A 12,585-nucleotide genomic window follows, 5' to 3' on the forward strand; every position below is an offset into this window, starting at 1 on the left:
TGCATTGACTAAACTACAAGTGTAGCTTAACCAACAGAGGAAAAGTATGCTTGTCAAATTTATTATATTTTGCTGCAAGTAGAGGATGCTGATGAGGAATGTGGTAATTCCGAAACAGCTGTACATCCAACCATCTTGCAGTCTATAGGGCTTTGCCCAAATAAATTTGACAAGCATACTTTTCCTCTGTTGGTTAAGCTACACTTGTAGTTTAGTCAATGCATGGCTTTAAGCTGAGATCAAAAAAACAAAAAAACAACAATAACGATTGAAGAGAAGCCAACAATAACAAACAAAACGAAAAAAATTTTTGAGAAACTTTTTATAGAAATAAAATTTTGAGAAAATTTTCTGTAGAAGTAAAATGTTGAGAAAATATTCTAGAGAAATAAAATTTTTGACAAAATTTTCTAGAGAAATACAATTTTTGACAAAATTTTCTATAGAAATAACATTTTGACAAAATTTTCTATAGAAATAAAATTTTGACAAAATTTTCTATAGAAATAAAAAATTTTGTCAAAATTGTATTGCTATAAAAATAATACCTCTTAGTTGGAGAGGGACATTTTGCAAAATCTACCAAAACACGGTAGAAGTCTACCAACTGCGATTCTACAAAATTTTAATTTACAGGTGCTTACATTCTAATTTCCAATTTAATTCAGTGGGATTATATAGTTTTGATTTATCCTACATTCGTTTTTAGTTCTAAGGTACAATTAAATGCTTCCGGAGTTAAAGGCTTTCTGAATAATGAAACAAACTTCTGGCCTTACCAGTTGAATATCACACATAAAAACTGTATTAATTTCTATACTACCTGTTTTCAATTAACCCCTTGTTACGATCACATGAAGAACTTAAAGACTTTCAATGGTACTGCCAAGTGTTTCAACTCAAAATAAATGAATCTCTTAATGATTTGAAAAATCCTTCAAATAACAATTGAAGAAACTTAAAGAAAACATCAACATTGCCAAGTGGGTAGGACAATAGCAATAAAAATAGCTGAGCTAAATTAAAAGGAATTTATTTCAAATTCAAAGAAGGGGTGGAAAGACGAAGACAGAATGTGTTGATGTTTTTAAACAATAGACTAAATTAGGTAATATTGGAGTGAATACATTGAGAAACAATTTTGGATAATAATTTCGTTAGAAAAAGGGTAGTTGAGCTTGTCATAGGGAGGAAGTCATATTTTTAAGTATTCTCTGCATTTATTTTGCATAAATTCTTCAGATTTAATGCATTTTGCGTGCTTTGGATTTCATTCCATTTAACAAAAAGAACTTCTTGTGAAGTGGAAATGAGTCTATATCTAGAAGATCAGTTTTGGATGTACCTATAGAATAAATTTCCAAGTGGCTGTAAATATTTTTTAAATAAAAACAATATTTTTTCTTCAGTGTATCGCGTTGTTGATGTTAAAAACATAAGGACTTCCAATGAAAGAGGGTACTTAATTCCATATCCCACAATTCATTCATTCAATCATTCGTATTTTCTTGTAATCATCATACAGAAGCCTTGGCATCAGCCACTCCAATTCGGGCAAATAACAAACATTTAGCAAATTAGCAGACCTCTTTATGGATACGAGAATCTTGTAGAAATACCACACTTGGATCCGCTAAGGCTTTACTGTGGCTCTAGCTCTTTACTTCTCACCACAAAGACAGAGAAAAAGAGAGTTCAACCTTTTCCGTGTACGGAAACAAATCGTACCGCCTTTTATGGCAAAAACTAACTACATGTTCTTACGACAGACGGACTGATGGATGTAAGGAAAGAAGGATGGACGGACGGACGAACAAGCGTTATGTCTCGTATGAGTAGTTGTGCAGTCAGTATCGAGACGTTTAGATGCTTGAATTTGCTGTTTTCTCTCAAAAACAATAAAGCCAAATTGTAATGCTTAAGGTCGTCCTTGTTATAGGGGGATACAGTTGAAGGATATTTTACAGAACGGCCCATTGATGAGAGTTATGATGGTGTAGGTAACATTGAAGAAGGAGAAGAACAATTTTTATTAAAATATTTTGCGTGCAATCACTAAACAAAGATGTTTATCGAATACGAGTAACGTTTTGGGGGGTTGTAGAACATCTCAAACTTGCATGAGCTACTCTTCCTCACTGGAGCCTTTTAACACAATAGACAGAACATCCAACGTGTGTTTATTGAAAACTTTCAATTTCATACTTGCATACAATGGTCTCTCTCATACACGGTTACATATACTAAATTTGTAATGCACCCTATAGAAGGTATAGAGTTTCTAATTTAATGGAAAGGACAGAGGAGATTGGAGATTTAAGAAATTTTATGGGAAAATTGGTTTCAGTACAATAACTGATAGCTGATCATGCTTACCATCCTATTTTATACCCTCCACCATAGACTAAGGATTCCATCCCCAGATCCCATAAGATATATACATGAACGGCGTGACTAATTCAAAACGATCCGTTCATGAAGTGAATCAACACGCATGTGTTGTCAAACGGCCCAACTGTTTGTCTGTCCCGGGCTTCACTTCGATAAGAGAGACCATCGGGCCACATAAATACCGTCAGCGGCGTTTGAGTAGTGGTGGACAATCCAATCTTAAGTTTTCACCGACCTCTTTGGTAAGTAACCCCGACCATTTTGTTTGTTCGCAAACTGCTCAATTTGAATGGCTTATCATCATCTGAATGCAATAGATCCAAATGCTGTGGTAAGTTTGTATTCAATAAAATGAGCTGACACTGGATTACCTAGATTCGCACGGCAGTTAGAGGTTAGGTTAGGCGGCGGCCCGATGTATCAGGCTCATTTAGACTATTCAGTCCATTGTGATACCACAGCGGTGAACTTCTCTCTTATCACTGAGTGCTGCCCGATTCCATGTTAAGCTCAATGACAAGGGACCTCCTTCTTATAGCCGAGTCCGAACGGCGTTCCACATTGCAGTGAAACCACTTAGAGAAGCTTTGAAACCCTCAGAAATGTCACCAGCATTACTGAGGTGGGATAATCCACCGCTGAAAAACTTTTTGGTGTTCGGTCGAAGCAAGGCGGGCATGCTAACCATTGCACCACGGTGGCAGTTAGAAGACCAAAGCCAAATTTCAACCGGCTCGGGTGAAATTTTTTCTTCCAAGAAACTGGGGGCTATATATAATTATGAACCGCTATAAACCGATTCTAGGGATACGGCTTATATGAGGGCTATATATAAAATTATGGTACCAATTTTTGCAAAGTTGTTAGAGGTCATATACTAACTAGACGTGTGCACGTGACACGAAATTGTCGTAACTCACGAACACTTTCGTGAGTCACGCTGATGGTAACATCGTGAGTGTGCGTGATTAACAAACCAAATGGCACGAGTCATAATTTCTTCGTGAGCGTGCATGAGCAACGAATATCGGAAAAATACGCTTACGAAAAAAATCCCGCCTTCGGACCTAAAACGCTTACGGGTTGAATTCATTTACAATTTTAGTGACATCTGGTATGTTCGTAGTTTAACAACGTTCTTGATTTTAATCATGCTCATATTTTCAGACACGCCCCTAAGGTAAATTATTTATAAAATTATTTGTGAGTCACGACATTTTCCGTGAGTCACGATATTTTTCCTGAGTCGCGGTATTTTTCGTGTCACGAACTTTTCGTTCGTGAGTACAAATTTTCATTTCGTGAGTGTGCGTGACCGTGAGTCCTACCAAACAATATCGTGCGTGAATGTGCGTGAGTAAGATTTTTCCCGTAGTTATTGTGCGTGAGTAAAATATTACTCACGTGCACATCTATAATACTAACACCGCATACCAAATTTCAACCAGATCGAATGAAATTTGTTCCTCCAGTGGGACCCGCAAATACAGTTAGCAGAATTCTACCAAAAATGGTACATTTTTTACTGTTTGGTAGATTGGTAGAATTCTTGATGTTTTGGTAGATTTTGCAAAATATTCCTCTCCAACTAAGAGATAAAGGGTGGTTAAATTTCAAGAGCCGATGTTGAATGTGAACCACACCTTAACGCCAATTTTTTCCGAATTTTATTTGACATTTCTCTATTTCAGACTTACTCAATTTGAACCATGGACGTAGTGAATGGGCAGAATGATTCCAAGAAATGGAAACAGTGGATGATCAATTTTCGAAGAAAATCATCTTCAGTGATGAGGCACATTTTCACCTCAGTGGATTCGTCAATAAAAAATTGCCGCATTTGGGCGAATGAGAATCCAAGAGTGACTGTCGAAAACCCAATGCACTCACAAAGAGTGAGAAAGAGTGGTGCGGTTTATGGGCTGGGGGAAGAATCGGGCCGTATTTTTTCCAAAATGAGGTCGGTCAGGCAGTTACTGTGAATGGTGTTCGCTATCGTGAGATGATAACGAACTTTTTATGGCCCGACTTGGAAGATATGGATGTGGACGTAATAAATGTAATTTAAGCAGGACGGTGCCACTTGCCACACAGCTAACGAAACAATGGCACATTTTTTAAATTTTCCATAGAAATACAATTTTGAGAAAATTTTCTATAGATATAAAGTTTTGCGAAAATATTCTATAGAAATAAAATTTTTAGGAAATTTTCTATAGAAATAAAATTTTGAGAAAATATTCTATATAAATAAAATTTTCTAAAGAAATAAAATTTTGAGAAAATATTCCATAGAAATAAAATTATGAGAACATTTTCTGTAGAAATAAAATTATGAGAAAATTTTCTATAGGAATAAAATCTTGAGAAAATTTTCTATAGCAATAAAATTATGAGAAAATTTTCTATAGAATAAAATTTTAAGGAATTTTTCACAAAATTTTCTATCGGAATGAGATTTTGTCAAAAATTTCTATAGAAATAAAATTTTGACAAAATTTTCTGTAAAAAAAATTGTCAAAATTTTCTGTAGAAATAAAATTTTAAAAAAGCTTTCAATCGAAATAAAATTTCGACAAATTTTTTATAGAAATAATATTTTGACAAAAATTCTATAAATTCAATATCTTTAAAAATTTTATTTTTTTTTACATTTCGGTCAAAGTCCATTTTTTATTTTTTTATTTTATTGATCAATTCAATTATATATTTTTATACCATCCACCATAGGATGGGGAGTATATTAACTTTGTCATTCCGTTTGTAACACATCGAAATATTGCTCTAAGAACCCATAAAGTATATATATTCTGGGTCGTGGTGAAATTCTGAATCGATCTAAACATGTCCGTCCGTCCGTCTGTTCAAATCACGCTAACTTCCGAACGAAACAAGCTATCGACTTGAAACTTGGCACAAGTAGCTGTTATTAATGTAGGTCGGACGGTATTGCAAATGGGCCATATCGGTCCACTTTGACGTATAGCCCCCATATAAAGGGACCCTCAGATTTGGCTTGCGGAGCGTCTAAGAGAAGCATATTTCATCCGATCCGGCTGAAATTTGGTACATGGTGTTGGTATATGGTCTCTATCAACCATGCAAAAATTGGTCCACATCGGTCCATAATTATATATAGACTCTATATAAACCGATCCCCAGATTTGGCTTGCGGAACCTCAAAGAGAAGCAAAATTCATCCGATCCGGCTGAAATTGGGTACATGGTGTTGGTATATGGTCTCTATCAACCATGCAAAAATTGGTCCACATCGGTCCATAATTATATATAGCTCCCATATAAACCGATCCCCCCATCGGAGGGGATCGGAGTCTCTAAGAGAAGCAAATTTCATCCAATCCGGTTGAAATTTGGAACATGGTGTTAGTATATGATCTTTAATAACCGTGCCAGAATTGGTCCATATCGGTCCATAATTATATACAGCCCCCATATAAACCGTTCTCCAGATTTTACCTCCGGAGCCTCTTGGAGGAGCAAAATTCATCCGAGCCGGTTCAAATGTGGAACGTGGTGTTAGTATATGGTCTCTAACAAACATGCAAGAATTGGTCCATATCGGTCCATAATTATATATAGCCCCCATATAAACCGTTCCCTAGAATTGATCTCCGGAGCCTTTTGGAGGAGCAAAATTCATCCGATCCGGTTGAAATTTGCAACGTGGTGTTAGTATAAGGCCACTAATATCCATGCCAAAATTGGTCCATATCGGTCTATAGTTATATATAGCCGATCCCCAATCACACAAAAGTTGGTCCATATCGGTTCATATTCATGGTTGCCAATCGAGCTAAAAATAATCTTCAAAAATTTTATTTCTATAGAAAATTTTGTTAACATTTTATTTCTATAGAAAATTTTGTTAACATTTTATTTCTATAGAAAATTTTGTCATAACTTTATTTCTATAGAAAATTTTGTCAAAATTTTATTTCTATAGGATATTTTGTGAAAATGTTATTTCTATAGAAAATTTTGTTAAAATATTATTTCTATTGAAAATTTTGTTAAAATTTCATTTCTATAGAAAATTTTTTCAAAGCTTTATTTCTATAGAAAATTTTGTCAAAATTTTATTTCTATAGAAAATTTTGTTAAAATTTTATATCTATAATTTTTTCGATTTAATATATTCCACGTATGGACTTACATACAATTTAGAAGACGGTGTTAGGAGGTTTTAAGATACCTTGCCATCGCCAAGCGTTACCGCAACTTAAGTAATTCGATTGTGGATGGCAGTATTTAGAAGAATTTTCTACACAATCCATGGTGGAGGGTATATAAGCTTCGGCCTGGCCGAACTTACGGCCGTATATACTTGTTTTTTTTTTTTTTTTAATTTGGATGATTTTTGGTATAATGGTTTTCAAATTTTGGTAGATTATTTTTGGCACGAGTGGCAACCGTGCCCACAAGCCAAATCTGGGGGTCGGTTTATATGGGGCTATACCTAAAAATAGTCGTATATAGCCCATTTGCAATACCATCCAAACTACTTTAATAACAACTACTTGTACGAAGATTCAAATCGATTGCTTATTTCGTTCGGATGTTAGTGAGATTCAACAAATGGACGGACGGACATGGCTAGGTCGACTCAGAATATCACCATGACCCAGTATATTGGTCCTGAGACCAATACTTCGAGGTTTTGCAAACATAATGACAAAGTTAATATATACCCATCCTATGGTGAAGGGTATAGAAATGTTACTTTGTGTACATGGTATAGGATTCGCTTCGATGAATTTACTTGTAATCGTACCTTAAAGTGTGCAAAGGAGTTCTTCATATGCCGACATATTTTATCTTTATTTCAAAGTTGAACTGTGTTTTTACTAAAAGTATTGAAAACATTTTGAATGAATTTTAACTTGGCGCAGCAATAAAAAGGAACAATTCTCCACATACATTCCACACATCATTTTTCTGTGTGCCGGGAGAGAGAGCAGGAGGTTCGTTAACATGTTGAGGGTTGTAAATTAATTTAGTTCTGGTTTTCAACTCCCTCACATTTGAAAAGGAGGATTGTTTTCAACTTTCAACGGCAGCAACAAATCATCGTATTACCCAAAACATCATCATCAGTGGCCGCATCCAAGCAGCCAATTTTGAAAGTCAAGAAAAGTCAAAAGTAGAAACAGAACAAATGCATGCAATCCTTAGTAGGTCTGAGAAGTACATATAACAGTTGGTCTTGCCCGATGTTCGATTCAGTACACAGAGAGTCATTGAGATTGTGCGTATGTTACGTGCCTTTTGGCTTAATTACAAGGAAAACATTTAACAAAAGCCGACCCTCCTTCCGTTTCCGTTTCATTGCAAACAATTGAAATACAGCCCATTTCAAGTTTTTGGCATACTTTATTTTTTTTTGTATTTTTCTGTAAAAGGGAGGAATAACACCGCATGGGCATATATGGTAAAGTAACATCATCGAATCATATCAATTGAAGTTTATTTACGGTCTTAGTTTTCAATTAACTTTTATCCCCACAGCCAAACATTTCCCACTTAAAAGGATCGAAGGATTCGATGCTATTTTGGAAAAGACAGATCACACACACACACACAAACTTTGAATATGATTGATTAATTTCACGCCATCACATCAAGCTATTTGACGAACTGGCATTCATCATTGCTGACGGTGATGACAAGAAGTCGTTTTTGATTTGACATCCCTCCAGTATTCATATCACTCATAAATGTGTCATTGCCATTTAGAGATGGCAATAGTTTTTCGAAAACCTCAACAAAACCCTCATCCTATAACTCCAAAAAATATTTTTGCGAATTATCTACGCTTTGCACTGTGATTGTCTTTTGCAGTTTGCCAAAGACAACCCCATTGACTACCATGGCTTGAGTAAATTCAAGCTCTTTCTAAATCAAGCATGAAATATGCGGGTGACATATTGCTAAAATTGCGTGAAAAATATGAGTGGCGGCAACAATCAATGAAAGATTGTGGGAACATTTTGTCGACTTATATAAACATAAATACGTAAATTAAAACGGCTTAGCAATGTGACTTATTTTTTTCCCCAGAAATTTTATTATATGTGATTTCTTGAATATTGTATTAATTTTTGTCTACACTCAAAAAAAAAAAATAATAAAACGGCGATTTTACAAGGATATTGGTTAGATCTCGCTAAGATATGTGGTCAAGTATGGATTGTGATATATTATTTGGTCAAGTCGGGCGACTTGGAGCCTTATTTAAAAACCGTTCTGTGGAAATTCTGACATTACAGTGTGTAGGATATGACTATGATATGGGGAAATCATCACAGAATTTGTGGGAATTTTGGCCATATTTATATAAACCGGAAAAACGAATATATGAAGGCTTTATCTATATCTGAACCAAATTAGATCAAACTTGATACACTTAAATACCATATTAAATATATTCTCTATGGAAATTATTCAGTCGATTGGAGGAAAATCCCATTGAAAATGGGTTTAAAATATGAAACAGTCTACCATATTTCCCCAACTCTTGTGTACGTATATATGGGAGCTATATATAATCTGAACCGATTTTGACTAAATTTGACATGCATAGTTAGAATAATAATTCTGCAATATCTGCAAAATTTCACGTAAATGGAGTATAACTATAGCCGCCGTGATCATATGAGTGTAAATCGGGCGAAAGCTATATATGGGAGCTATATCTAAATCTGAACCGATTTGGCTGATATTTTGCAAGTTATTCGAGACTCATAAAATATTCGGATGTACGGAATTCGAAGAAGATTCGTTGATATACACGCCAATTATGACCAGATCGGTGAAAAATATATATGGCAGCTATATCTATATCTAAACCGATTTTTTCCAAAATCAATAGGGATCGTCTTTGAGCCGAAACAGGACCCTATACCAAATTTTAGGACAATCGGACTAAAACTGCGAGCTGTACTTTGCACACAAAAATACATCGACAGACAGACAGACGGACATCGCTAAATCGACTCAGAATTTAATTCTACGCCGATCCGTATACTAAAAGGTTGGTATCTGATTACTCCTTCTTGGCGTTACATACAAATGCACAAACTTATCATACCCTGTACCACAGTAGTGGTGAAGGGTATAAATATAGGAAATATGAAGCGAGAGAAATTTTAATGAAATTGTACAAAAGAGATTTATGATTTTTCAGGCGATACATATGTATTCGAGATATATGACAAATAGAGTAATATTTACAATTTTTGCTACACAGCAGTGGCTATTTTACAAGGATATTGGTTAGTTCTCGCCAAGATATGTGGTCAAGTGTGGGTTGTGATATATTATTTTGTCTAGTCGGGCGACTTGGAGCCTTATTTAAAACTCATCCGTTCTGTGGAAATTTTGGCATTGCAGTGTGTAGGATATGGCTAAGATATGGGGAAATCATCACAGAATTTTGTGTAAAGTGTGAGAATTTTTTATTCTCTGTGGAAACTATCCAGTCAATTGGAGGAAAATCCCATTGAGAATTGGTCTAAAATATGAAACAGTCCACCATATTTCCCCAACTCTAGTGTACGTATATATGGGAGCTATATATAATCTGAACCGATTTTTACTAAATTTGACATGCATAGTTAGAATAATAATTCTGCAATCTCTGCAAAATTTCACGTAAATGGGAGAATAACTTTGGTCCCCTTGGTCATATGAGTGTAAATCGGGCGAAAGATATATGGGAGCTATATCTAAATCTGAATCGAACTAAATTTGGCACACATAACTACACCATTAAATGTACCTCTCGTGCAAAATTTGAAGCAAGTCAGGGCAAAACACTGGCTTTTGAGGCTGCTGTACGCGATAGTGTGGCTGAAGAGCCGTCCACCTCAACTCGTCGTCGTGCCCAACTAAAGCCTCTTGACCATTCCAAACGTCGTGAATGGGCAGAATGGTTCCAAGAAATGGCAACAGTGGATGATCAATTTTCGAGGAAAATCATCTTCAGTGATAAGGCACATTTTCACCTCAGTGGATTCGTCAATAAACAGAATTGCCGCGAATGAGAATCCAAGAGTGATTGTCGAAAAACCAATGCACTCACAAAGAGTGACTGTTTGGTGCCGTTTATGGGCTGGCGGCATCATCGGGCCGTATTTTTTCCTAAATGAGGCCGGTCAGGCAGTTACTGTGAATAGTGTTCGCTATCGTGAGATGATAACGAACTTTTTATGGCCCGAATTGGAAGATATGGATGTAGACGATATGTGGTTTCAGCAGGACGGTGCCACTTGCCACAAAGCTAACGAAACAATGGCTCTTTTGCGCAACAAATTCAATGGCCGTGTTATCTCACGTAATAGCGATGTCAATTGGCCGTTATCTTTGGGGTTATTTGAAAGAAAATGTGTACGTCGATAAGCCAGCAACAATTCAAGAGCTAAAGAATGAGATAATTCGGCACATTAACGGCATAGAACCTCAATTATACCTGAGCGTCATCGAAAATTTAGACTATCGGATGAAGGTGTGCCACCGAGGTCACGGCGCCCATTTGGCCGATATTTTGTCCCATACATAATTGAGTAATACCAAGGTTAGGTGGCAGCCCGATGTATCAGGCTCACTTAGACTATTCAGTCCATTGTGATACCACATTTGTGAACTTCTCTCTTATCACTGAGTGCTGCCCGATTCCATGTTAAGCTCAATGACAAGGGACCTGCTTTTTATAGCCGATTCCGAACGGCGTTCCACATTGCAGTGAAACCAGAGAGAAGTTTTGAAATACCAATATATCATAATAAAATAAAATTACAATAATTTCCTAAATAGTTTGTGTTTTATTCAAAATCAACATCGGCCCTTGACATTTAAACACCCGATACCCTGTACCACAGTAGTACTGAAGGGTATAAAAAACAATGGCGATCGGTTTATATGGGGGCTATATATAATTAGAAACCGATAGGGACACATTTTTGCACGGTTGTTAGAGGCCATAGACCAAGACCGCAAACCAAATTACTACAGAATGGAATTTGCTGATCCAAGGGGATACAATAGCCAAAGCGGGAGATTTAATATGGGGCGGTTTATATGGGGCTATAATTATGGACCGATAAGGACCACTTTTAGCAAACCAAAATTTCAACCTATCGGACGAAAGTTGCTCCACTTACAGGCTCAACAAACCAAATCTGGGAATTGGTTTATATAGGAGCTATACCTTGTGTCGAATATAACCTAAAGCATTTAGTTCTAATAATGTTCAATATTCTACTCTAACTAAAATTAAAATAATTAATAATAATCTCCCAGTAACAAATATTAGATTAAAACAAGTATAAAGGGTGATACGGTCAAAATTTGGTCAATATAAACTTGACGTATTTCTTTCAATTTTGCATTTAAAAAACCTGAACACCCCTCATTTTGAAGGTGTGTGTGTAGAATGTTGCTCCTATTTTGATTTTGGAATTCACTCTTCAGTTGTCAAAATGCCGTCCAAGCAAGAAGAGCAGCGTACCAAAATTTTGCTCGCTCATCGCGAAAATCCGAGCTACTCGCACGCAAAGCTGGCAAAATCGCTAAAAGTTGCCAAATCAATCGTTACAAATGTAATTAAACTTTTTGGAGAACGTTTGACAGCCAGGAAGTCTGGATCGGGGGGAAGCCGCTGAGACCCCAAAGAGAGTTGCCGGTAGTTTCAAGCGAAACCCTAACCTCTCTCTCCGAGATGCCGCAAATAAGCTGGGTGTATCGTCTACAACCGTGCATCGAGCCAAAAAACGAGCCGGACTATCGATTTACAAGAAGGTAGTGACTCCAAATCGCGATGATAAACAAAATACGACGGCCAAAGCGCGATCCCGGAGGCTGAACACGACGATGCTGACGAAGTTTGACTCCGTGGTAATGGACGACGAAACCTACGTCAAAGCCGACTACAAGCAGCTTCCGGGACAGGAGTTTTATACGGCAAAAGGAAGGGGAAAAGTAGCAGATATTTTCAAGCACATAAAACTGTCAACGTTCGCAAAGAAATATCTGGTTTGGCAAGCCATCTGTACCTGTGGCTTGAAAAGCAGCATTTTCATAGCTTCCGGGACTGTCAACCAAGAAATTTACGTGAAAGAGTGTTTAAATAAACGTCTGCTGCCTTTCCTGAAGAAACACTGTTGTTCCGTACTGTTT

At 36.4% G+C, this 12,585-nt stretch overlaps 1 protein-coding gene across 1 annotated transcript in view; it reads left to right on the forward strand.

The window, feature by feature from the left end:
* The first annotated feature begins 2,680 nt into the window (after window positions 1-2,680).
* The window catches only part of LOC142225146 (uncharacterized), a 54,992-nt gene continuing 45,087 nt past the window's right edge, over window positions 2,681-12,585 (forward strand). The window contains exons 1-3 of the mRNA XM_075294924.1: window positions 2,681-2,722; window positions 7,442-7,583; window positions 10,210-10,342. Coding sequence (XP_075151039.1) covers window positions 2,681-2,722; window positions 7,442-7,583; window positions 10,210-10,342 — 317 coding nt within the window. The remainder of the gene's footprint in view (window positions 2,723-7,441; window positions 7,584-10,209; window positions 10,343-12,585) is intronic.

Source organism: Haematobia irritans, chromosome 2, assembly GCF_050003625.1.
Source record: "Haematobia irritans isolate KBUSLIRL chromosome 2, ASM5000362v1, whole genome shotgun sequence".
NCBI classification, from domain to species: Eukaryota; Metazoa; Arthropoda; class Insecta; order Diptera; family Muscidae; genus Haematobia; species Haematobia irritans.